The sequence below is a fragment of the Gambusia affinis genome, linkage group LG04 (genome assembly GCF_019740435.1).
Source record: "Gambusia affinis linkage group LG04, SWU_Gaff_1.0, whole genome shotgun sequence".
NCBI lineage: Eukaryota > Metazoa > Chordata > Actinopteri > Cyprinodontiformes > Poeciliidae > Gambusia > Gambusia affinis.
Genome location: NC_057871.1, coordinates 26,247,899 through 26,275,764, shown reverse-complemented (window position 1 = coordinate 26,275,764; position 27,866 = coordinate 26,247,899). Strand labels below are relative to the sequence as shown.

At 39.4% G+C, this 27,866-nt stretch overlaps 1 protein-coding gene and 1 long non-coding RNA gene across 3 annotated transcripts; both read right to left on the bottom strand.

Annotated features, from left to right (window-relative positions):
• Positions 1-103: 103 nt before the first annotated feature.
• On the bottom strand, positions 104-27,466 carry nptxrb (neuronal pentraxin receptor b). 2 transcript variants are annotated; one of them, XM_044115545.1, is made up of 6 exons: positions 27,058-27,465; positions 26,134-26,870; positions 7,791-8,184; positions 5,697-5,938; positions 4,635-4,814; positions 104-2,191 (listed from the first exon to the last, which is right to left on the bottom strand). In XM_044115545.1, exons 2-6 carry the CDS (start codon positions 26,863-26,865, stop codon positions 1,955-1,957), a joined length of 1,785 nt encoding a protein of 594 aa, XP_043971480.1. In that variant the 5' UTR covers positions 26,866-26,870; positions 27,058-27,465; the 3' UTR covers positions 104-1,954. The 2 variants fall into 2 exon arrangements, with proteins under 2 accessions (XP_043971480.1, XP_043971481.1); XM_044115546.1 differs by having other exon boundaries at positions 26,134-27,466.
• On the bottom strand, positions 15,284-16,313 carry LOC122830305. Its single transcript, XR_006370504.1, has 3 exons — positions 16,252-16,313; positions 15,738-15,900; positions 15,284-15,550 (listed from the first exon to the last, which is right to left on the bottom strand). It is a non-coding gene; the product is annotated as an uncharacterized LOC122830305 (long non-coding RNA).
• Positions 27,467-27,866: the final 400 nt, after the last annotated feature.

The following is a 27,866-nucleotide window of genomic DNA, read 5'->3' as shown; positions in this document are numbered from 1 at the left end:
CGTTTTCATTTCTGTTCATTTTAAAACAGGGGCAGACAAAAAAGGTTCCCGATGATGCAAAGGAGGTGATGAGAAAGAAGATAAAAAGAAGCGGAGGCGATGATTCAGAACAAAACGTAACAGAGGATTTTTTTATTATTATTATTTTTTGGCTGGAAAAGCAGAGCTGTCATTTGGTCGTGTTGTTTTCAATAGATTTTCTTTTTTCCTCTGAATAAATTAAAATATTATCTGAAAAAAATGATTGTTCTAATTTTGTCAGGTTATGTGTGACTTCAACTTCAGGGGAAAAGAGAAATATGCAACTTTCCTGTTACAGTGTGAAATCAGTGGAAATGAGAAATTGAGAAAATCAGACACAATAGGGGACAAAAGTGTGGAGCGTTTCAAAAGCATCTTTTCTGTTTATTTGCTTGTTTTCTCTTCTTCAGTTAGATAAAGGCATGAGATAAAGGCGTTTTTTTTATTTTTGCTGTTTTTTTTCTCCACATAACAGCCAATTATATAACAGATTTCTTCATAAGTCAAGAATCAGTCCAATCAATCCGTTAAGCATTTTCTCTGAGAGGTTATAATTTCCTACTGAAATATTTCCTAATGGGAAAATCTGATTCATTTGCAAGTTTGTCTTTATCTTTTTTTTCTTTTCTTTTTTTTTTTTTACAAACAGGAAACACTCATGCAGACATTCATCTGGTTTACATTCAGGGAGCATCACAGTTTCACCAAACGTGCCGTAACCGCTTGCGTCCGACGCGCAGTCAGGGAGGCAAAGTGTTTATTTTTAGAAGTCAGAAGAGATATACGTGTTGTGCAGCAGCAGATTTTAATTCGTCCCCCGAACTGCGGGACGGTGAAGTGTGAGACATCCTTACAGCGAAGCAGGAGCGCGGACTAGAACAGAGCAACATTACCAAGAGGACGTTACACTTGCACATTTAGAATCGAACGTTTTACTCAATCGTGGTGTGCGCAATAGAAAATCCAAAATCACAATTACTCAACAGAATCAAATACATTTAAAAAACACAACAACAACAAAAAAAACAACAACCCTTTTTTAAAATAATTTTAGTGAAAAAGTCAAAAAGTAGCACAACAGCGTCTCAGGTTTCATTTGAAGTGTTTTAAACTGAGCGGAGACAGAGCGTGGCGTCACTGTGCTGTCTGAGAAATACTGCAGCTTCGTACATAACATAACAAAACATAACCACAGACAAAGCCATCAGACCTTCTGCCCCTACAGCCCCCTAAGGTTAAATGACAAGGCGCGTCTCCGGCTGCGTTTCCACTGCAAACGTGCGCAAAAATTTCTCGATTTTCGGCTAATTGTCGGGAAAAGAAACACAATTTCGCAATTGCTGTGTTGTTGTCAAATAAATAACAGCATTGAAATCACGCGAGTACGTTTGTTCACACAATAAGTCAATAAAAAGACACGCCGTACTCGTTCTCCTACCACCTACCGTGTTCCTGCTGTAGTTTTGCGAAATTTTGCAACTCATCCTGTCTCAAAACGCTTTTACTGAAAAACGTACGTTTCACCGAAATTGCCTCTCGTTTCCATTGGGCGATTTCCATTTTGCGCACTTATATGGTCAATGGAAATGCAGTTTTGCTATAAGTAACGGCCTCATTGAAACTGTAAAAGCCAGAAGCTGATCCACTGTGCTGCCTTGTCAAGCGATTCTGTGACTGAAGGCGCTTCATCTCGCTGCAGAAGTAACCACATGTGCGTGTACACCAACACAAAGAACAAAACGAATACACCACTCTTTACAGCTCGGTAGCACAAACCGTTCAGTTGACCAGTAAGTTTCCCCGCCCGCCTTGAAGCAAAATATACTCTAAACTCGGGTTTGGTACACCTTTAAACATCAGAATGGACTCCTACGTAGACCGCCAAACAGAGCCGTGATTGGCTGGTTACTCCCTCCCCCCCACTGTGAAGCGTTCACTGCTTGGGGCCGGATCTCTGGGCGGCGTGGCACGGGTCCAGAGACTCTTTGGTGGCGCCGTTGTAGACGTCTATGTCCTGATCGGTCCAGGGGGCGATGTTGCCCAGCGCCGAGGAACTGCAGTCGGCGAGAGCGGCCACCTCGGCGGGCTTCAGCACCCGGTCCCACAGGTTGAACTGGGACAGCTCCCCAACCAGAGCCTGGGAGGCGTCGAAACGCCCGCCCAGCGTGTCCTGGGGTGGAAAAACAAACGACTGTGACCAACAAATGGCTGAATGGAATGTTTGCTTATTTCATCTCAAGCAGTGCTTTGCCAAATATATTCATCCACTGAACTTTTAGCAGCACAAACTTATGATAGAAAAGCATGAAAAATGTAGGAAACGACGGAAATGTATCTCATTTGTCTGCAACTCTTATGGACAGTAGAAGTGAGTGAATTGATCCAAAATATCGAAACTATTGATATCAGTATCGGATCAATATCAGCTTGATACTTTAGTTTCAGATTCCCTGTTGAAATATGTATTTAATTTTAATATTGCAGTTTCTCAACCTTAACTCGAAAACAAAATTGTTTTCATTTGCTCTCAAATTAGAAATTTGCTTTTGCACTTTATTTGAGAATAAATGCACATAAACTTGTACTACTTTTCTGTTTATCATGCTGATATGTTAATAATGTAGTTTATAGGCACCTAATAACTTTGTCCAAATTCTGTCTTTCTTGTTAGGCTTTAACAAAATAGTTAAAAGGAAAACCTACAAAGACAAAAGCTTGATGATATATCAAACCTAAATAATAAAGAGCACTGATATTGATACTGGTATCGGTATTGGAATCAGCGATACTGACCCTTTATTTACTTTGGATCTTAAGAAAAATAATTATGTGCTAATTTTTTAGAATCCTTTATGCCGGATTTACATTTTACTTCAAAAAAAAAAAAACTGTGACCATCAAGGAAGTGAGGTTAGAAGACGATCATGGGAGTTTTACCAAACTGTGTTTTAATCCTTTTTTATCATCGTCATCAGCTCACGATTACACTGACCTACTGTAAGTCTGTCGAGCTGCAATGCTGTCAGGAAACCGGTCTACTACTGTGTCCCCTGACCTGATTAAACAGTAATGAAATGGGATCAAAATCCCAAGCATCACGCAGAAGCACTGATTTATGATTTATCTACAAAAATAAGATTAAAAATCTTTATTCTACTCCAACGCTGCCTATTGTGGTTGTGGGGTGAGGTGGTGGGGATTTTCCAATAAAATCTAGTCAACACGTCCACACAACAACAATCCATCAGCTGTTTACAGCAGAGATTAATAAAGAGCCATCGAAAACCTACCCATCAAATCAACTTGTTTAGCATTGGCTCATCGCATTATTGAATTGAAAGCCCTGCTGTGTGCTTTACATGGACGACGCGGTGCAGAATGAGCGTTGGGTTGTTTCTTTGACTGCAGCGGGGAGGGATAACACAAGATTTGATCATGGTTATGTAACGGAGCTGACTGACTAATGAAGGAGGGTGGCAACCAGCTGTATGGATCAGCATCGCTAATGTTCAAGAGGCACCGGCTACTCATCTGCTCATCAGAAGTCCTGCTTACGTTTAATGACTTGTGTTTTGTGATTCTCTCTACAGCCTTAACCCACATAGTGAAAAGGTCTTTACGCACAGATTGCGCCCAGCCTCGTGTGGATGGGCAACAGAAGTGAGCCAATGATTAAGACGAACGTTGTCCGGCCAACCGGCGTTAAATTTAGGCTACCTCATGACAAAAAAGGTAGCTAGCAAGCAAGGGTACATTAGCAGCCAGTTACCAGTTGCCTAAACCACCTCGTGTTTAGTGGTCTGTCTACCTGTTGTTTTTTTCAGTTAAAGATTTCTGTGGCATTCAAACTTTTGCCTGGCAGGGAAAAAAATGCACAGAAAGTAGCAGATTAATGCTGCAGTATGTCACTTTTACAAAGGTGCATATCTGTTTAGAGTGTCACCATGTCGTGACAGTATGTTATGAGACAGATAATCGGTGAAAAGATCTTTCTCCTCCACCTCCTCCCAGTGCTACTACTGCCTTCAGAAGAAATGCACCGCTCCCAGTCACAGAAACAACCAATCAGAGCCAGGAGGAGGGTCTTAGCGCTGCCAGTCAATGCTACTCAATGTGCTAACGGTGGAAAAACACTGAAAAAGTGTTTATCCAACATAATCGGTGGCTATGCCGACTAGCCTGAGCATTCACAACATGCTATGCTAGCTGCAGCGTAGCAAAGAGCAACGCTTGACAGTGCTAAGTCCCGCCTCCTGGCTCTGATTGGTTGTTTATAGCTACCACTTTTCGCAGATTACCCGTGTCAAACCATTCTGTAACGATATAGGACAGTTTGTAAAAAGGTTTTCTTCTACGAACGTTACACACTGCAGCCTTAAAAGTCCTGCCACGACAAAATGAAAGAATTATGATTAACATTTTTAAGGCCAACTTACACTTTTTAAAAACCCATTTAAGACATCTTGCAGCCTTAATTTTAGTTACATGAATTTAAGACGTTTCTGAGGACACGCTTTGTCTGTAGCATTTATTCATTCATTCATTACAAAAACACGATTTCCACAAAAGTGGCCTGTTCTCCAACATTTTCTCCATCCATCTGTCCGGCCCACCTGCTCCTGTCCCAGTATAAGGACTCCTCCAGGCTTGATGGGATGCCAGGCAGCCAGTCCCTCTCCTCTGCCCTTCATCTTGCCCCCCTGGTAGGCCTTCCACACCCCGTCTCGCAGGGTCCAGCTGACGCAGATGTGCTGCCACTCATTCTGGGGTAGGGACAGAGGAAGCTGCGCCACCTGAAGGTAAAAAAGAAAAGAAAAAAAAACACATGATGGTGGTGAATAACTTTTGTTTCACCTCCTGCAACTGTAAACAGTAACAGTTGTCTTTGTTGACATTTTCTTCTACTTTAATCAAAGTGAGGCAGGTAGCTATCATTTGGCTATCACCTCATGTAACTTAACAAATTAAGAGCTGATACCTGAAATGCACACAGTAAGCATTTACTTACTGTGCATATTGTAAGGCTGCAGAGTTCAGGTATTTTTTTGTCTTTCTGATTGGATGAAAACGATCTGTCTGTTAATCGCTGGTGGAGAAGTTTATTTACCTACGCTTTCCGTTGCGAACGCAGTTGCTTGCATGTTAACAAAGTACTTTTCATACAACGGAGACATAAAAAAAATCGCAGAGCTTTTGGGCCCTCTTGGTGTTCCATACATGAGAAGCAGGAAGAGAGGAGTGACACATGATGCAAATATAGCAACTGAATGCAAAACACAAAAGGTGCGACACCACAAGTTATTGTTTGAGTTATGCGCTCACTTCGGTTTCAGCGCACACTCAGGCTGGCGTCACAAAGACGACGACGTAGAAACGCAGCTTCTTTTTTTTTTTTTATAGCTAAACTGCATGAAAAGTGAGGCCGTTTAAACGTCTCACCATGGGAGGTGTGGGTGTTAAAACCCCCCTGGCTGCGACGCCCATCGTTATTTAACTTTAGCTCAAAGAAACCACTAGGACACCTTTTGCCTTAAACTTTTACTTTGCTCAACTTCAGCAGATTTCCAGCCTGGTCGGATCGGTATCGGTCGAGATTAAACCTCAGATATCAGCATCGGTATCGGAAGTGGAAAACAAGTGGATCGCCGCATCATTTAATCAGAAAAGCTCTCTACCTTGTCATTTATGAGCAGCTCCACAGGATTGTGGACTCCCTGCAGCAGGACCAGCTCGTTGGGCTGCGCGGGCACCGAGTACGAGAAGGGGGTCCCGATGCCCCCCTCTTTGGGCTTGAGCCACACACAGGCTGTGAAGGCGTACATCTCGGTTATCTCTTTCCTCACCAGGCCGTGCATGTAGCTGGTCCGCATGGGGAAGGAGAGGACGAACCCGTCGGGAAACGAAGGCTCTGTCAGTGCTTTGGAGACACAGAGCAAAGGAAATGAAGAGAGGTCGTCAGAAAGCAAGATGCAATGAGAAAGAGGGGCTGACGGGTGTTTAATTCAGGGACAAACCTTTTTTTTTTTCAGTTATTTTCGGAAGTAGTTTGTTTACCCTCATTGCAGAAACTTTTGTTATTTAAATTCATTCAAACCATTAAGGCATTTTTCTCTTCTTATCCAGTCTTAGAAAGTTTGGGAAAGTATAACGTTTCATTTCAGCATTTCTATAGGACTGGATCAGTGTGCAAAATGAAAATAAGAGAATGGAAACAAATATTTGTATTTCCAGGCTTTACTCCATGCTCCATTGCTTTAAATGTTCTGTTCTTCCTTCCATTCCTTCATTCCTTGTGTCATTATTTCTTTACACTCTTTCTTTTTTTGACTCCCAAATATCTCTGTCCTTCATTCTTTCATTCAGTTCATCTTTCCTCTTTTTTGTTCCAGTCCTTCCTTCCTTTGTTTATGTCCTACATCCTTTCTTTCCTTGTACCCTTCCTTTTTTCTGTCCTTCATTAATTTCAGCTGAGTTTATTTAGCCAATAAACTACAATTGGTAATCTTGATGGATTCAATTCAAGCTAAAATAATTTTTTTTAAGTTATATAAATAATGAACTTTATTATTGCTGTTATAATTTTATTTGTCATTTATTCATTGTTGTTTTCAAATATAAACCTAAGAAAAAAAAATCTAGAATAAACATCTGGTAATTTGAACGTTGGTGCTTAAAAAGGTTTAGTGCAAATTACAGCTGTTTACCAATCTGCTCTTCATAGAGTAACACACACATTAGGTGGCCAATTAGTTGGGCTATCTGCTGCGGTAGCTAACCTCCAGCTAACGGCTCAACTTCACAGTAGTTTATCAGCTGTAGCAGCAAAGCATTGATGCATCATCGATAAAAGTGATTGGTGGCGTTACTTTTGTTTCTACACCAGAACAACTGATTCATTTACACCGCACATGCCGCAGCTTACATAACTAAAACTGATTCGACTAAAGACTAGAAGAATATAAAGCTAAACTCGAGCTACAGTCTTTGCCTCACTTGGTTCCATGTTTCTGGCCTCTAAATTTGTGACCATATGCAGGGGGACGTTCACTTAGTCATTTCGTTTTGGAGAAAAGAAAAATGGTAGACAAGAGTATTGGCAAAAGCATTGTTGAGGACCCAGGTTTCCATTAATTAGGTTGTTCTGGGTCTGGGGGTCGGTTGAAACTCCGGGCAGAATCTGATCAATTCACAAAAAATAGCCCCCTCCCGTTAGAGGGTGAAATTCAGAAAAAGTCTGTGGTTTCTGGGTCTAAATGGAGAATAAAATAGACTGCACGCTGGAAATTGTGTTTTAGATGAGATAAAGGATGAATGAGGACACACGGCTATTGCACCTTGTCAGGGATTAAGGAAGTGTTCTTGAAGCTTCCTGCCGTTGCTAATCTCTCTCTTTATCCTTTAAATTCCTAGATTTTTGTTTGAAACGTACCTATTTATCATTTTTCGGTTTTCCAGTGGTTTTCTGCCTTGAGACTTGACGAAACAGAGGCTTAAATGACGAAATTAAATCCAACCGTAATGAACTCTATTTATAGCTGTATTATTTGCGCGCCCCCTGTCCCTGCTTGACATTTCCCAACCCTCAGCCCTCATTAGCCATCTTATTTTCATCCACACGGTGTATTTTCCACTGCTGTGATGACCCAGTTCACCCGCGGCGCTCGTTAAACTTTCATTTCGGGCGCCGCTCTTGGTGCTTTCATGTCAGAGCGCGCGGATGCGGTTATCCGCTTCCTCGTGGGTATCGGTTTACTCCCACAGACACTCACTGTGCTCCAGCTCCATGATGCGATGGTTGACCGAGTCGATGCCCTTGTCGATCTTCTCGTGCTGATCTTGCGTCTCCTTCCTCATGCCCTGGCGCTCCTTCTTCAGCAGTTTTATCTTCCTCTCCAGTTCCCCTTCGAGGTCCTCCACCCTCCAGACGCTCTTTCCCCGGCCGGGGGAACCTTTGGAAGAGGTCGGCCTGGGGCCGTGGGAGTGCGGGGGAGCAGGACGACGGCTTCCCGGGCCAGCTCCCGCTGCTGGGGACGGAGAACCGCCGGCCGACGAAGACGGAGTCCTACCAGTGTCCCCGGTCTGGGTGTTGCCGTTGCTACCGCTGCTGCTGCTACCGACGACCGATGAATCTGTGAGGTTCAGGGCTCCGGGACCGATCTCCGCCTGTAGAGAGGAGGGGAAAGATATTATTCTTTAGCAGTGCGGAGAAGCAAAAGGTCAGACACGTACAGAAGTTAACGAAGAAGAAGGGAAAACTACAGTTGTACTAAAAGGCATATGTTATGTAGAAACAAAGACGAGGCTTTTAGCCAACAGCTCGATCGATACTTAGCTATACTAGGCCAAACAGAAAACTTAGAAGAAACTATGGCACTAAATTGGGGCCATAAAATTTGTTCAAAAGAGAAAAATAATTTGAAACTGAAAAAAAAATTTTAAGCTGAAATATTATTTTGGAACTGAAAAACAAAATCTGAAACTGAAAAAAAACCTGAATAGGAAGGAAAAGTAGTTTTGAACATTTTTTTTTCAGTTTCGATTTCAAACCTGTTTTTTTCCGGTTTCAGTTATTTTGTCAGGTTCAAATAGTTTTTCTTTTGAACAAATTTAGCTCCGTAAGACATTTGCGTGTATGGATGACATAATAAACCTGGACAATAGATGATATGAAAATTATAAACCTGACAAATAAACTGATATGAACTTTCATCTTAACTGAGTGGCTCAACATATGGAAACCCTTCAGCATCTTTAAAACGTTAAATCTGATCCCCGTTGTTCGATTTGAACAACCTTTAGAGATATTATTTGTTTAGTGCCATTCTATAGCACAATCAAAAAACTATTTTACTTTCAGTTGTTATAAATGTGCTATTTATACATATGTGTCGTACATAAAAAAGGAATTTTACTTTGAAATTCAATGCCTTGAAATCGGGGCTCTGTCTCTTTAAGAAGATTCTGTTCTTTCTTTGCCTTCATCATCTCAACAATGCTACATGCTACATTGTCATTATGCTGTTTACAGATGTAAACAGCTCATGTGCTGTGTCAATTTTCTGTGATTTATACTGAGATTATATGATGCAGACGTGAAATAACAAAATGTGAAAATGTTTTTAAGGCACCATAGGTAACATTTTTTTGTTCTATTTTCTCAACAAGCAAGCGATTGCAGTAGGAACATTGTTTGTTCATACTTCATACTTCTGTTAAAGAAGTTTCAGATTAAGACCACAAGAGGCACTATGAGATCTTCACGTACTAATTTCAAAATGCTGCATAATGTCTAAAAACAGTGAAGCAATGACTCAATCTGCATCTGTTTTAAACTGTTTTAAACTCTTTATTTCTCAGAAATAATGGGCTCTTTGTTTGATGTTATAGGATTTCATCTCCATCAAGCCATTTGTTTGGTTTGATCCATGACTTTATAATGACAGATTTGGATTAAACCTCATTGTTTCAAGCCTTTGTTAAGATTAAATCTTACACATAACAACGTTCTAAATTCATTTTTTTGGTCAGTGGTTGTCTACAATTTCGGGATACGAGAAAAAAAAAAACACTTCCTGAGGCTGCTATTTTTACTTAAATTTTTTTTGCAGAGTAATTTTTTAAAATGAGCAGCTGCCGTACTGATAATCACTCAAGCCGTTAATAAGATGCAGAGCATAAGCTGCAGAAAATAATAAATAACGTGTCTGTGAAGCTGCTGTACACAGAGGCAAATCCACAGGAGTGGATGAGATGTTGGTGAGTGCGATGTGTAATATCAAGAGAGTTGCTGAGGCGGTGTATCTCCACATCAAGGACATAAATTCACACTGACGGAGACAACCTGCACTCACCGAGGGCTGGCAGCGATGCAGCAGGGCTTCTGTGTGTGTGTTTGCTTAAGACTTTCTTCACCTTGTAAGGCCCATTTTCTGACGTTATGTGGATTTGTGAGGTCCGACACGATAAGAAGAGCTGCGGTTCTTGGGTTGGGCGACGTTGGCAGCTAAGTTTTGATGCGAGTTTATTTTGGGTTTAGCGTTAAGGTCAGGCTTCAGAAATGAACGGAAGTCAATGTGAAGGGAGCAAAACAAAACATGCACGCGCGTGTGTGTGGATAAACATCTTCTGTTCCTCAATCTCAGAACACACACACACACACACACACACACACATACGGGTTTTGGTGGTTTAGAGGGACAATTTTTTCAAACCAGTTTTTTGCAACACTAAACAGTCACCCCTTTCCACTTGTGCTAGAAAGACGTAGTAAGTTGTCAAAAATCTTGTTTGAGCTACACAACATAGATCTCACTTGAAAACTTCAATACACACATCAGAACTCAAAATACAAGAACCTGATGCAATGCTGTATTAGAAGGACAGACGATAATGAGGTGCTTGGCTCCGCCCATGATACCAACAGTAATTGTCAGGGCCAATTTTATTTATCAGGACCACAGCATACACAAACATGAAATATATATGTATTAAGTCCAAACATGGAAATATGGAATATGGCTACACAGAAAGTGGACTTTATTTACAGCACCTTCACTAAGAACTAGAGCAACAATTCTGTTTGTGAACATAAAGGAAAATCTGTGAATGGCAAAGTTAAATGAATTATGGGTCTATTGTTAAATCAAAAAGATGCTGGCATTCTATTATAGTGGCCAGTTGTCCTTTCTTGATGTGTTCGCCAAAGTGCCTCATGACCGCAGCAATCTCCAGGGAGATCATGGATGCTTTTTTGCTCTCCTAGCACTTTCCATAGATGCTAGAAAAAAGAAATAATTCATTAGTGAAAACCAACTCCAATTGTTAATTTTTCTTGGTTATAAATTATGTAATGCCTGTTTTCAAATAAGCATTCATAAAGAACATACATTAGTGGGAGAAGCTACAGAAATGAGCATGTAGGTTGCATCGATGAAAATTAATTTCTGCAAATGCCAAACAGGTTAACACTTGGTATGGTTGCTTGGTATGTATGATTAATTATTTGAGGGAATTCTAGAAAAAAAATTTTTTTTTTCATAATTTAAAATTGCATTTGTTTGACAAACAGGCCTCAGCAGCTGGTGAAGAACCATCCAAAGCCAAAAGACTTGTTCCTCCTTCTAATGCTGGTGCCTAGTCTTTTTTCCAGTGAAGGAGATCCCACTCTGAACCATCTCACTGACTCCACCAAAATACAGGTTCTGTACAGGTGCAGCATCAGCAAAGGGCCTTTTGAGATCTCTGGTTTCCTAAAACCAGAGATTAATCAAATTTAAGATGTTAAATTTGGTTAATATCTTAAAATTAACCAAATTTAAAGATATACTCTGATTACTTTGCTTATTAGTTTTGTGGTGCTTTGATATTTTGAAAAAAATATAAATATGTGAATGTATTTCAGATTAAGATTGGGATAGAGAAAGTAGTATAAACAGTCCCATTACTGATCACCAAATTAGATTTTCTAGCATCTGAACATTGGCTGTGTGAAAGTTTATCATTTTAATACAAGGCACAGTTAAATGGTATGTGTGTGGTAATTTAAGCCAGATGACATATTGGATAATGTCTGCTCAAAATATCATGCATAAAGAAGAACATGGTCACCCTATTGCCTTTCAGTGGTGTAGATCATTACTTTTGACCATGCTTCAGTTGTGCTTTTGAGCTTAACTAGCTTGGTGTTTCAAGACTTGTGTAGGTGTGGTGATTTACCAGAATTTTTATTTGTGTTCCTTTTTCTGCGGGCTCTATGTCCTTCTGTTTTAGTTTTCTGTTGAGCTCTTTCCCCTTACCATCTGTGTTTACTTTGTGCTGAAAAGAACATATAAAAAATATGGGGTTAATCAACTGAAAAGTAAAGAACACTTGCTTAAGGTGAGTCTCTTCCCAATGTAGAAAACAGTTCTCCATATTCCTGCACATTACATGTTGAATATTACACAAGACCTGTGTGTCTGTGCACTTCTACATGTAACTTTCAATTTTGTAACTTCAAAACTCAGTCCTCTATATACCTGCATCTTACATGATGAATATTACACAAGACCTGTTTGTTTGAACAGTAGTTAATACCATTTTAATGACTTCATTTAGAAAATAAGTTGGTCTTTGGAGACCAATAGTACCTCAGGAGGGTTGGTTAAAAGGATCCCCATGCATCCACGTCACCAGCCTGATACGGTTCCTTTTTGGAAATCTGAAATGTAAAGAACACTCATTGAATGCGAGTTTGTTCCCAATGTAGAAAACAGTCCTCCTTATTCAGGGACCTTACATTTTGAGTATTACACAGGACCTGCGTGTATAGGCATTTCTACATGTCACTTTCATTCTTTCAAAACTATGTCCTCCTTATTCTGGCACCTTACATGATGAGTATTACACAGGACCTTTGTGTATGGGCGTTTTACATGTAACTTTCATTCTTTTGTACTTGTAATTTCAAACCTCTGTCCTCCCTTTTAATGCAGCTTTACATATCAAGTTCTAGACAATACCTGTGTGTTTGAACAGTACTTAATAACATTTCAATGACTTAGTTTTAGAAAATATGTTGGTCGTTGGACACCAAAATTACCTCTGGAGGGTTGGTTGAACAGGATCTGCATGTTTCCACATCACCAGCCTGACACAATTCATCTTTGGAAATCTGAAATGTAAAGAACACTCATTGAATCCAAGTTTGTTCCCAATGTAGAAAACAGTCCTCCTTATTCAGGGACCTTACATTTTGAGTATTACACAGGACCTGCGTGTATTGGCGTTTCTACATGTCACTTTCATTCTTTCAAAACTATGTCCTCCTTATTCTGGCACCTTACATGATGAGTATTACACAGGACCTTTGTGTATGGGCGTTTTACATGTAACTTTCATTCTTTTGTACTTGTAATTTCAAACCTCTGTCCTCCCTTTTAATGCAGCTTTACATATCAAGTTCTAGACAATACCTGTGTGTTTGAACAGTACTTAATAACATTTCAATGACTTAGTTTTAGAAAATATGTTGGTTGTTGGACACCAAAATTACCTCTGGAGGGTTGGTTGAACAGGATCCGCATGTTTCCACATCACCAGCCTGACACAATTCATCTTTGGAAATCTGAAATGTAAAGAACACTCATTGAATGTGAGTTTGTTCCCAATGTAGAAAACAGTCCTCCTTATTCAGGGACCTTACATTTTAGTACTACACAGGACCTGTGTGTATAGGCTGCTTCTACATGTCACTTTCATTCGTCTGTATTTTTAGTTATAAATCTAAGTCCTCCTTATTCTGGCACCTTACATGATGAGTATTACACAGGACCTTTGTGTATGGGCGTTTTACATGTAACTTTCATTCTTTTGTACTTGTAATTTCAAACCTCTGTCCTCCCTTTTAATGCAGCTTTACATATCAAGTTCTAGACAATACCTGTGTGTTTGAACAGTACTTAATAACATTTCAATGACTTAGTTTTAGAAAATATGTTGGTTGTTGGACACCAAAATTACCTCTGAGGGTTGGTTGAACAGGATCCGCATGTTTCCACATCACCAGCCTGACACAATTCATCTTTGGAAATCTGAAATGTAAAGAACACAAATTGAATGATAGTTTGTTCCCAAGAAAACAGTCCTCCTTATTCAGGGACCTTACATTTTAGTACTACACAGGACCTGTGTGTATAGGCGTTCTACATGTCACTTTCATTCGTCTGTATTTGTAATTTTAAAGCTATGTCCTCCTTATTCTGGCACCTTACATGATGAGTATTACACAGGACCTTTGTGTATGGGCGTTTTTACATGTAACTTTCATTCTTTTGTACTTGTAATTTCAAACCTCTGTCCTCCCTTTTAATGCAGCTTTACATATCAAGTTCTAGACAATACCTGTGTGTTTGAACAGTACTTAATAACATTTCAATGACTTAGTTTTAGAAAATATGTTGGTTGTTGGACACCAAAATTACCTCTGGAGGGTTGGTTGAACAGGATCTGCATGTTTCCACATCACCAGCCTGACACAATTCATCTTTGGAAATCTGAAATGTAAAGAACACTCATTGAATGTGAGTTTGTTCCCAATGTAGAAAACAGTCCTCCTTATTCAGGGACCTTACATTTTTAGTACTACACAGGACCTGTGTGTATAGGCGTTTCTACATGTCACTTTCATTCGTCTGTATTTGTAATTTTAAAGCTATGTCCTCCTTATTCTGGCACCTTACATGATGAGTATTACACAGGACCTTTGTGTATGGGCGTTTTTACATGTAACTTTCATTCTTTTGTACTTGTAATTTCAAACCTCTGTCCTCCCTTTTAATGCAGCTTTACATATCAAGTTCTAGACAATACCTGTGTGTTTGAACAGTACTTAATAACATTTCAATGACTTAGTTTTAGAAAATATGTTGGTTGTTGGACACCAAAATTACCTCTGGAGGGTTGGTTGAACAGGATCTGCATGTTTCCACATCACCATCCTGAAACAATTCATCTTTGGAAATCTGAAATGTAAAGAACACTCATTGAATGCGAGTTTGTTCCCAATGTAGAAAACAGTCCTCCTTATTCAGGGACCTTACATTTTGAGTATTACACAGGACCTGCGTGTATAGGCATTTCTACATGTCACTTTCATTCTTTCAAAACTATGTCCTCCTTATTCTGGCACCTTACATGATGAGTATTACACAGGACCTCTGTGTATGGGCGTTTCTACATGTAACTTTCATTCTTTTGTACTTGTAATTTCAAACCTCTGTCCTCCCTTTTAATGCAGCTTTACATATCAAGTACTAGACAATACCTGTGTGTTTGAACAGTACTTAATATAATTTCAATGACTTAGTTTTAGATAATATGTTGGTCGTTGGACACCAAAATTACCTGTGGAGGGTTGGTTGAACAGGATCCGCATGTTTCCACATCACCAGCCTGACACAATTCATCTTTGGAAATCTGAAATGAAGAGATGTATACTGAATGAGTCCATAGAAAAATAAAATCCACCTATTTAATGAACCTGTCCAGCTGATTGTTAAACAGACATTTTATGTATTGACACTGCAAAATATGTCTCCTGCTATAAAATGTTCATTAATATAAGGTCAAAATATACTAATTTACATATGACAGTTTCTAGCATTTTGGATAGCGCTGAACAAGTTGAAATGGTGGTCTGGTTAAGTCTTTCTCCAAAATCTGGTTTTTAGGCACTCTGCTAATCACTTCTTGTTTTCAACTATAATGAAAATCTGTACTACAACTTGACATTTCCTTCAAAAATATTTTCAATGCTAGTAGAATGACTTGTGATAGTATTTTCACACTTACTCGTACCCTTCTTCTCCATAGCCAGTCAGAATCACTACAATTATAAGTCATTTCTTCCCCTGGACCAATATCTTTGAGTGCAAACAAACAGAGATGACGTCTTCCATCCACCCTTGTAACTTTCATTTTGTTGTTTGTGTTCATCTCTTCATCATTTACCAGCCTCCCCAATGATCCATGTTCTCTGGCAGCATCAACACTAAAATATTAAGTATGCTATAAGAATAATTATACCATGCAACGGAAATGATTTTGCATATTTGGTGTTTGCATGTCAGAAGAATATTCCTCCTCCAACTAAAACTACTTTTACTGATGAAGCTGAAAATGTTTACATCACTTTGATTAAATATAAAATAAAAAGCAACATTAAAACAGTCACATACCAAAGCTGTTGTCCATTGAACTTGAAATCAAACATAAAAGCCTGGAGTGCATCATGGTAAATTTTCAATCGGTTTTCTTGTTCCTTCCTACTTATGACTTCCCCTCTGCACTCAATAAGGAAATCTCCTTTTTGAAAGCACTGGCAGCTGAACACACCCCGACCTGCAGGTAAACATAATGAGTAAGGTTGAATAAACTTTAAACAATGCATATCTTTCAAATAGTAGCAAATGAGATTATTAAAATTTTTTCAAAATCAGTTAATTGATCTAATTTGAGGTCTTTCTGTGTTACTTGAACATTTGTTTGTCAGCTGAGTGGTGCTTCTAAATGTCACTCATTCTTTTATACTTGGAATTTCAAAACACAGTCCTCCTTTATACATATATATATATGATCTATGCTAGTGTGCAGTATAAAAATAGTTTAAAAGTCAAAAAGCAAGACAAAAGTAAACAAAAACAATCCTTTAATAAACTCTGGAATCCTGTACGTAAAAAAGTCACAACTCACCTTTAAATGAATTGATGTATTTTACATCAAATCCCTCTTTATCTTCACCCAAGGAGAATAATAGCTGGCATCATGTTTGGGATTTCTTTTTGCTCTCTGAGACCTTGTTGCTGACATCTCCTGCAAAGATCAGAGTAATTTGTTGTTGAGTAACAACATGATGCTTTAAATCAGGAGTGTCAAACTCCAGGCATCGAGGGCAGTGTACTGCAACTTTTAGATGTTCATCTGGTCCAAAACACCTGAATTATATGACTGAATTAGCTTCTAAGGGCAGTCAAGTTGATGACCTGCTGATGACCACCTCATTTGATCCAGCCATGTGGCATCACAGACACATCTAAAAGTTATTGTATACAAGCCCTCAAGACCTTGAGTTTGACACCTCTGCTGTACACAATATGATTTGATTTTATTGTATGCGAAAAACCTGTACTGAAGTACACAGTATTACATAATTGACTTTCTATTGACAGGTTCTCAAAACCTTCAAATATTAAAACATTATCTTAATAGTAATGATTATTACAAAGGATAATTTGTGCCTGTGAAAGAATATCACTCACTGATGCACAGAAAATGTCCAAATACAGTTTTGTCTAATTCTGGAGTGAGCCACCTTCCCTTTAAACTCTGGTACACTGACTAAGATGGTTGGTGATAACTAGCTAAACTGAAGCAAATCAGATGCTTTGGTGCATCCAAACATCAAGTAACCTACAACATTCTTCAGAATTACAAATCAATATGTACTTAAATGTCTTAAGAGATTCTGTATGAGTCTTACCTCTTCTTCCACGCAAAAGAAGTTCAATTAATACTAATGGCTTGCACCTGGCCTTGATGGACTGTACCATGTTGATAGAGTAGGAGGGGTACAACAAAAGGAGAAATCCATTTTGTTTCTGAAGCACACAAGGTCAGATTTTTTTTCAGAAACAAGAAAACAAATTTATTTGAGTTATATTTTGTAACTTTCATTCAATATTTCAAAGTTAAATAGTTTATCATACATCTTTCTTTAATTAGGAAACAACAGTAAGATGGTATCTCTCACCAGCAATGTTTAATCTTTTATCAGGAAGGTCACTTCTTTTAATCATTTCTGTTCAATCAATTATTTAAGTTTACTTCTATAGCACATTTCAACACATATATATATACATATATATATATATATACACACTAGATCACTTTATGATATAAAGTGTTCAAAACACTTTAAATCATAAAAACAAAACTGTTGTCTAATGGCAGACAACACCAGCAGAAAAAGGTTGTCTTATGTACCTGCCTACAGACAAATTAGACTACCTAGACAATCTGCATGTATGCAGAGTAGTGACATTGAGATAATGACAAAATATCAATCTAAAGTTTTGTGCTAACAGTAACATAAGTAATCATAATATTTTTGGCACTTTAAATATTTTTAAATAAATGCTTTTTATATTTATATTTGTAATTCTGTATTACTCCATGAGTGGTTATCCCTTCTTAAATTCAAAAAATACTTTATTGATCCTAAAAAGGAAATTAAATTTAAAAAAAGCTTGGGTCCTCTACCACAGGCCTTGGAGTGTGAGTGGTCTTCACAGTATATTAACAGTTCCCAAAGGTGTGCTTCTCTGTATCAAGAGGTCTGATGATGTATTGTTTGAGCCACTCTTCCAGTTTAGGGTCATTACCCCAAGGGTTTCAGTGACCACAGGCACTACTGTTGCCCACACCTTCCACACTCTTGTTAACCTTTTGCATGGCATGCATTATTAATTCATCTTTAATATTGGGGCTGATTGGGCCCTAATGATTCCAAAAACAAAGAGTTATCTTTTTACATGATATGTGGACATAATTCTTCTCAGAAAAATATTTATTCCTTTTAAATCACCATGTTTAGCACCATGGTAAATCTCTACAGTTGCCAACTTTTGTAAACTTACACCACAACAATAAACACTGAACATCTTGGGTCTAGCCTGTAATATGTAATAATCTTCCACTACCACTAAGTCATAAAATAATGACCTAACATATGGACACCCAATCCCATGTAGAGCTAAATTTATTATTGTGGGCTAGACAGCCCAAAATAAGTCATCCACTTATGTGGATTGGCCTCTATTGCTCGGTACTAGGCACCTGCTTGTGTGCCACCATAAATACCACCTCTGTGCTGTGTTTCAGTCTAAGCCTTTTTGTCCATTGGTAGTATTGTTTGCTCGCTATTGTAAAACACCCTGTTGTTATGATTATGCATCATAACAAAATAGCAAAGTATAAAAAATATTTACAAAAATCAGTCCAAATACACAGTATCAAAACAAGAAGGAACTTTTGTCCAAACAAAAGCTATATTTCCCCCAGAAAGGCAGGAATGAAAGTTTAAAAAGTTAAATTCTCAATGAAAGAACAGGGCTACTCCAATGTGCTACAACCTTGAGAGGCACAATTTTCCATTCATCATCAGTAGCATTTGAATTCTTATATCAGTGGACTGAGTTTCCTCCTTTTCCATCTTATCATTCCAGCATGGTATTTGATAACTGTCAATGCATAGCTGTTGATTGCTGGACCTTGTTTCTCTCATTGGACTTGCCTTACTTATTGTAGGTACAGTAGTTTGCAAAAGTATCCATAGCCCTTGAACTTTTCCATATTTTCTGACATTACAACCGCAAACATATTTTTACAGAATTTTATGGGAAAGACAAACACAAAGTGGCATATAGTTGTGGAGTAGAAACAAAACTATACATGATTCAAAACATTTTCTGCAAATAAAAGCTGAAAAGTGCAGTGTACAAAATCTTCAGCCCCCTTTCCCTAAGTGCGACCAATTGCCTTCAGAAGTTGCCTGATGACTGCTAATGACTAAATAGTCCACCTGTGTGTAATCTAATCTCAGTATAAGTTCAACTCCTCTAAGACTGCCTCAAAGGTTAGTTAAGAGAATATTGGGAAGCAAACAGCATCACAAAGTCCAAGGGACACACCAGACAACTCAGGGACAAAGTTGTGGAGAAGCTTAAAGCAGGCTTAGGTTATAAACAGGTTCCACGAATCATCTGGAAATGGAAAGAGAATGGCACAGCTGTGAACCTACCAAGACAAGGCCATCCACCTAAACATAAAAAAGTCCCATTTGCAATTTGCCAGAAGCCATGTTGGGATACAGCAAAACAATAAGACGAGACCAAAATTGAACTTTTTGGCAAAATGCAAAGCATTACTTGTGGTGGAGAATGGACACTGCACATCACTCTGAACACACCTTCCCCACTGACAAACATTTCTTTTCTTCATTCTTGATTGTAAGATGGATTGAGCCAAATACAGGTCAATCTTGGAAGAAAACCTGCCGGAGTCTGCAAACGACTTGAGGCTGGGGCGGAGGTTCACTTTCCAGCAAGACAATGACCCTAAACATTAAGCCAGATCTACAATGGATTGGGTTTAAAATCATTCATGTTAGAGTGGCAAGGTCAAAGTCTAGACATAAATTCAACAGAGAATCTTTGGCAAGATCTGAAAACTGCTGTCAAGTCAAGTTTATTTGTATAGCACATTTCAGCTGGAAGGCAGTTGAAAGTGCTTTACATCAAAGAAACACAGAACTAAGAAGTCATACAAGTAACATACACTGTGTTCCAAATTATTATGTAATTGATATCTTCTCAGATTTTATTAAATGGTCAATGGAAATGATGGTCAGTATGATTGTCAAGTCAAGAACTACTACAGTATAAATAAAATTTTACTGAACAAAGCTCCCAAGGAGAACAGTATTTTTTCAAAAAGAAACTCAAAATGCACTGTTCCAAATTAATATGCACAGCAGATTTTCTAAACATTTTATGGATTATAAAGAACTGCAAACAGTTCTCTGAACTAATCAATATTTGAATGTGCAGCATCACAAGTACTAAAATCAAAACCTAATTCAATCAAAACCTCTTAATAGACTGAGTTACGTGTTCACATAGGACCCCTTCTTTGATATCACCATCACAATTCTTGCATTCATTGAACTTGTGAGCTTGTGGATAGTTTCTGCTTGAATTTCATTGCAGGATGTCAGAATACCTTCCCAGAGTTGCTGTTTTGATATCAACTGCATCCCACCCTTGGATCTTCTGTTTGAGGAAACTCCAAAGGTTCTCAGTAGGGTTGAGGTCAGAGATCAGAGGAGGATGGTGACCTCACCATGAGTTTTTCCCCTTTCATGCCTATACACAGTGGCCTTGCAGCATAAGATGATGCATTGTCATGCATGGAGATGATTTTGGTATGGAAGGTATGGCTCTTCTTTCTGAACCATGAAAGAAAGTGATCAGTCAGAAAGTCCATATACTTTGCTGAGGTCATTTTCAAGCCTTCAGGGACTCTGAAGGGGCTGTCCAGCTCTCTCACATGATTTCAGCCTCCACTACCTCCTTGTTGATGTCACAGCTGTTTTGGAATTTGGTGGCCATCCATCATCAATCTACTACTGCGAACATCTGGACTATCCAGGGTTGCACATCAGTCATCAGTGAACTAATCTGTTTGAAAATCAATCTTCATGTACAGTTGGGCCCACTGCGACTGGTTCTGCTTGTGAGCTCTGGTTAGGAGCTGCCAAATAGTAGGTTCATGCACTGCAAGCCTCTGGAGGACCCTTCACCTTGTGGTTCCAGCTTCAAGTAACTGCTTGCTGCTATGTAAGGGCATTTTAACAGCTGCTCTCTTAATTTGATGAATTTGTCTAATAGAAACCTTCCTCATTCTGCCTTTATCTATACAAACCCATCTTTGTTCTAAATCAGCCACAAATCTCTTCACAGTACAATAATGCTTCAGTTTCAGTTAAAATATTTGATGTTTTCATATCTTGTCATATAGCACTACACTATCTGATGATTTTGGTCAGCAAAGAGATCCTTTCTCTTTCCCATATTGCTTGAAAGCTGTGGCCTGCTTAATAATGTGGAACATCCTTCTTAAGTAGATTTCCTTTAATTAAGCTCACCAGACAAACTAATCCGAAATTAATTATAGTGATTAAAAGAGCCCTGACACACAATACCATCTATAAATTTAATAGCACAACAAAAATGTAATCTTTATAACAGTTAAATCCAATTTGCATAATAATTTAGAACATGGTGTGCATTCACCTTAAGAAAGAAAAACAAAGAAATTAAATTCAAAGTAAAATCAAAATTAAAATCATATACATCAAATATAATGATACATGTACCTTTGATTAAGATTCAGAAACAATTGTAAATAGTTGTGTTTTTGCCTTGATTTAAAGGAATTCATTGTTTCAGCTGTTTTCAAGCTTTATTCAAGATTTGTGGTGCATTGAAGCTAAATTCTGCTTCAAAATGCTTGGTTCTGGTTCTATGGATGCAGAGCAAGCCAGAATCAACAAAATGTTAGCAGTGGAGTGTATAAATAGTTTGGTGAAAAATGGCTCTCTTATGGTTTATATTTCTTTTAATCCATGCACTTATGTCACACATTTATTAGTCATAATATTTTAAATAAACAATATTTGACCAAAATATATATTCATTTCTGTATCTTATAGCACAGAATAATCATATTGCCAACTCATCCCCAGTGTAAATTGCAAGACGTGAATTAGAAGGACACTGTAATAATTAGCAGGACCTTCCGGTAAACAACCAATCAGATTAAGACCTTGTGTGAATATTCATGAGGTCCTGCTATTACACAAACCTGCCATAGGGGGCACTGTGGTGATACACAGATTATACACAAAATCAGGTTTATGTGTATTAAGCGGACATCTCGTTTTTTTTGCATTTTTGGGGTTAATAGACCAATAGAAACCTTTCTACGTTTTTAGATTTTTCTCTGTTTTAGCAGGACACCGCTCCTGTCCTGCTAATTCAAAATGTCCTTCTAGTGTGGTGTGTATTCTGACGAAATGTCCTGCTAAATCACATATACCAACGCACACACACACACACACACACACACACACACACACACACACACACACACTCTAAAGCCCAAACCACCTCCAGCAGTCTTTTTTCTGTCCGGCCAGCCTCATGTTTTATTTACGACAACGTCAGAGTGCTGGATGCTGACCAGGCAGCCGACATAATGGGAGGTGGGGCGCGCTGGGATGTGAGGGCCGGCTTACATGGAAAGATTTCCCCTGAGTCTGTGGGAGTGGGAGCAAGGCATGATGGACCTTTGTGTCAAGACGAGTTGGTTTGTAGAGCGGAGGGGGAGGAATAAAGACGGACAGGCTTTTTTGTGAGATGATTCAGTTATTTCTATCACTCAAAATATATTAGCCTCATTTTCCAGCAGCTGCCCAATGCATAAGTAAACTGGGGTACTACGTCCGACCTCCAGGCCAGCAGGTGGCGCTTGACTCCATGCAGAGTACAGACATCAAACTTGAATAATAAATAATGAATAATGAACCGACTTGAAAATTTGCCATGAATACTAAAAACAAGGATTAAAAACACAACCAAGGGCGTAAATCCCATCTCATCATTGGGAAGGGACAATAAACAGGAAAATTTTTTAAGAGCAATTTGGGTCGGCGAGGTTCTATTGAAATGTAACGTAAAATGTGGTTTAAAAAGTTTATAAACCACATTGAAGCTGCAGGACCAAAAATGACTAGTAATGCACATCAAACATGTTTTATTCTCAGTAAGCAAATTATTGAGAAGTAAAACTAAAATTCAAATGTTGCTTCTATACGAGTTTTGTTCAGTCTGACTGATCTAATCTCTGCTACACTTTACAAAAATGTAAGGTTCTAAATAAAAAAGCTTTAATGATTGACTGCTCTTAATAAAGTTTCTCATAAACATTGATTTATTGAAATGGCTCCCAATACAAGTTATGGCCTATTTAAATTATAACTGGTTACGTTGCTTTATTTTTAAGCCTTTTTTAGTTTTGGGATGTCCTGGGTAACTGAGAACAAATAAGTAGATAGAAATGAATATCTATCATAATTTAAAGGTAGCACTTACAGCACCAGGCTTGATATAGAAAAATATTTGGATTTTATTTTGTGGTTTTAAAGGCCCTACGTTGAAGACAGTGAGAAATTAAGGCATAACATTTAGTCAGTTCCTATCTGTTCTCTCTTCTGTTCTCGGGGAACCTCCAACTAGAATGAAGGTTTCATGATTACAATTTTTATAATTAATGATTACACGAAACACTAGGTAAGATATATGACAATTTAATAAAAAAAAAAACATGTCTTTTGAAATGGCCTGAATAAAATCTAGAATTAGGGTAGAAAAATAATAAAAGGGATTTTATTTCAAAACTAGAAAATTCCTGAAGAAATTTAACTGGGGCCTGCCAAAGTGTGCCCGTCGATTTGGACCCAGCGTTCTGATGCTAAGAATTTGCATCAATGCTAAAGAAAGCTGCAATGTAATCAATAGCATGTGGAGAATCACAAGAATGTTAAGTAAGCTGGACATGCAACATTCAGTATGATAAAGTAAGTGCATTAGCTAAAATGAACAAATATGCTAATGTAAGCATAAATACTTTCAGTAGCATGTGGGGTATCATTAGAATGTTTACTGTCATTTACTTACTCCATTAAGTATACTAAACATGGCTAATAAGTCTGAAAAATAGGAAATAGCTTATTTAAGCTAAAAGGCTAATGCTAATGAACTGCCTTGCTGTACAAGGCAGTTCCCTAACCTCGGATAAACAGATAATGCAGAATGATATCATTGCACCGCCTCTTGTGCACTATCAGAGGGCATGTTGAGGCTTTTATTTTGAAATTTGCAGTAAGCTTCATATTAAATGCCCACACTAATCCAATGTGTAAGAGTGCTTTGGATAAACCAGTCACATAAAGCCAAAAAGAGCAATTACATGATGTAAGAATTGCCAAAGCTTTTATTTTGAAATTTTTGTTTAGCTTCATTTGAAAGGGTCAAAGTCATCCCATGTGTAACAATCATTGGATTAAATCAGTCATATAACGCTCAAAAAAGCAATGACCCGATGTAAAAATTTTCAAGGGCTTTTATTTTGAAATTTTCAGTAAGCTTCATATTAAATGCCCACACTAATCCAATGTGTAAGAGTGCTTTGGATAAACCAGTCACATAAAGCCAAAAAGAGCAATTACATGATGTAAAAATTGCCAAAGCTTTTATTTTGAAATTTTTGTTTAGCTTCATTTGAAAGGGTCAAAGTCATCCCATGTGTAACAGTCATTGGATTAAATCAGTCATTTGATGCTCAAAAAAGCAATGACCTGATGTAAAAATTTTCAAGGGCTTTTATTTTGAAATTTTCAGTAAGCTTCATTTCAAAGGGCTAGACTCATGCCATGTGTAACAGTGACAGGGTTAAATTAGTTATATACAGCCCATAGCAGCAAGTTTTTCTAAAGGCCAGCTCAGTCCTCCTCTGTTTTAACTGAACTAGTAGTTAGAACTACAGTGATGCGTATTTGTAGTCCTCAGAAGCTCTCCCTCCTCTGGGTTCCGTTGCCATGGTAAATAATCCTCTCTGCCAGCTGTGAGTGAGACATCCAGGGGGAGACAATTCTCTGTTTGAGCCAGCCAGTTTGACTAAAAAAAGCATTGCAAAAAACTGTTTCCCGTTCGGGAACCGTAATACATATTCGAAAACCGTTTGAAGCATATGAGAGGGCTATTTGTCGTCTCACATAGTCCCGCCATTCATATCTCTACCTCACTCACAGTATTAACAGCGATGAGATAAAAAAAGTGTGTGCCAAGGTCTGAAATTTTTCAGAAATACATGGAAGTGAATCAGTGAGATCTGTCTGCTACCCTGGCGCATGACTTTGCTCTGAAGCACCTGGAGAGAAAACTGTAAGCGCTAGATAATTTTTGAAAACATTTGACCGGAGCAGGCACGCGTATCAATGTCATGACCAAGTTTGATACCAATCATGCAATATTTGTGAGCGTGAGGGCGAGTTAAAAAATGATTTGGGGTCAAAATGTCACTCTGACTCTCACTCTAGCGGAGCAGCCTTCACACTCTGATATTTCCAAAAATGAAAAACTTTGGGTCGCTTAGAAAGACGTTGTGGACAAACCATAATACATATTGACATGCTGTCTTCACTTTAAAAGAGATCACGGACGTATCTACAAAATGAAGTTTGAATGGCGTTTCTACATAAAGTTATGACGACACAGAAAATCCTCAAAAATAGGGTATTTTCAGGATTTACTGGTTGCCTCGTCCCCTTGACGACGAGACTTGCACCTGGTGAGCTCGTTAGTGATTTTGGGGTCGTTTTTTGCTTTTTACGTCGCCATGGTAACTCCAAAGCCCACCAAAAGTAATAGCACACCTCCCGGGATCGAGCCGCACGTTTTGATACCACTTTTGTGGGTGGGCTCGCAGCGGTACGAGCCGCATTCACGGTGACGGAAGAATAAGTTAAGAATAATAAAGAGACATTCTATTGGGTGTAGAACAATAGGTGCCTGCCATGCAATGCATGGAGGCAGTGACTGACTTGCTTCGCAAGTCAGTCACTGCTCTCCTTATGCATTGCTATGGGCAGGCCCCAATTATGGATACCATTTGTTCCAATCACCTAATTACTGAAATCAAAAGATTTGGGTTGTGTAAAGTTTTGATTTTCCACGATAAAAATTATATCATAACTTGGTTTTAGGTCCAGGGTAATTACTGTCCCCCATTTTTCTGCCCTTTCCGGAGCTTTATAGAGACACACCTGCTTGCTCTTCTTTCAAACTCGCATATTTTATGAAAGGCAACCAGAACGTTTAGCCAACTTTTTAAAAATGTAGGCTATTTTGTAATTTTTATGTCCTTCCCCAGCCCCTCCAACGTAGGCCTACATACCTCTAGTTTTTCAATCCGGTCCTTCAGATCCATAATGGCCCTGGCCAGCTCCTCCACCGCCCGGGCCGTCTGCAGCTGCGCCGCCGAGGTAGAGCTCACATCGTCCCCGGCCATGACGCGGCGGTTCCCGTTCCACACCCCGACGCTCCGCGCCGGCGTGGTCCTCTCGTCCTCCAGGCCACTCTCACACTCACTCAGCTTTCCCGTCAGCTCTCTGATGGTCCGCTGGTCCATGAGGATTTGGTCGTTCTGCTGTAAGACCATCTGTCGGAGGTTCTCCGCCGTCGTCCGGAGGTCTTCGTCTCCCCCGTTCCCGTACCGAGGCTCATCCGCCTGCTGCTGCTTCTGCTCCCGTTTCTGCCTCAGATCTTTGGTTTTACACTCCCCAACAGGTAGAGGAGTACAAATCAGCCGACTGAAGCTGTACTGCTTTGCCGACCCGCCTGCCGTCTCCTTCCCCAGATTCATCTCGTTCAGCGTGGGGACCTCCAGGTCGATGCCGCCCAGCCCGTTGTCCACTTCGTAAGACCCCGGGCCGTGCAGAGCTCCCAGCGGCCCGGCGTGAGCCACAGACCCGGACTCCAGAGGCTGGATCAGCGCCTCCGAGGTCATGGTGCCGTTATCGCCGGCGGTCACGCCGCGCTTTCGGGGATAAACGCTGGCGATGATGCAGATGACCGCGCCGAGGAAGGCGAGAGAGCCCGCTCCCACCAGCACCACCACGAACTTCATCACGCCTGTGAAAGCCGAGGAAAACAAATCCCATCAATCCGCTTCACAAACATGCAGCATCACTCCGCACCGCAACCAGCAGTGAGGACACGCGCTACACGTAAAGAGCCTTACAATCACGACAAATCCAGTAAGTGCTAACAAAAACAAGAGGTGTCGTTTTTTTTTATCAGGAGAAAACACGACGCTTACGTCGACTTCAGCTGAATCCAGAAGCGCTGCTGCGTCCTGTCTTTCGTTCCTCCTTCTTGAGTGTGGTATCGATGGCACCGCGCTGTCTCGACCTGCGGGGATGCTTTCCGTCTCTGCGTTGCTAAGCTGCTCTCTCCTCAGTGCGTGCGTTGCCATGAGGACGGCTGCTGGAGGAGGAGCGTGACTGGTGAGAGTAGAGGTGAGCCTCCAGCAGAAGCTGCGCGAAACAAACAAGGCCGTGATGGATCTGTGGGTGCGCGAGCTTGTGAGAGCGCGCGCCTCGCCGCGTGTATCTGTTACTGAAAGGGCGCTGGAAGAAAAACAGCAAAACGCTGGATGTGGACGTGGAATGTAATGTTCATCTGAGTTGGTTGTTTTAGTTTTAGAAAGAAAACCATTTTTTTTTTTTTATTTTTTTAACTTAGTCAGCTGAACGGAGGTTGTTTGAAGAATTTAATTTGGAGGGACGTCCACCACTCACCGCTTCAACACTGGCATGTCGTTTATCATATGGGACTACCGAGGTGTCCAAAGTGTTACTCGGGAATATTAAAAAAAGATAAAAAGAAAATGTTCAATTCATTAAAGTCTGTGTAATTAATTAATCAAAATTAACTTGTTAAACAGCAGGCTTTACTTTTATTTAAAAGTAAAGCCTTAATGAGGTAGCCTACAGTTCATTAAACCGCATAAAGTGTCCCATATCCTGCAGTAGCTTCTGACAACAGACTGAATATTTTCATACCAAGAAAATGGAAAACAGTCAGGCCTCAATGATTTACAGATTTATTTTCTACAAAACTCAAACA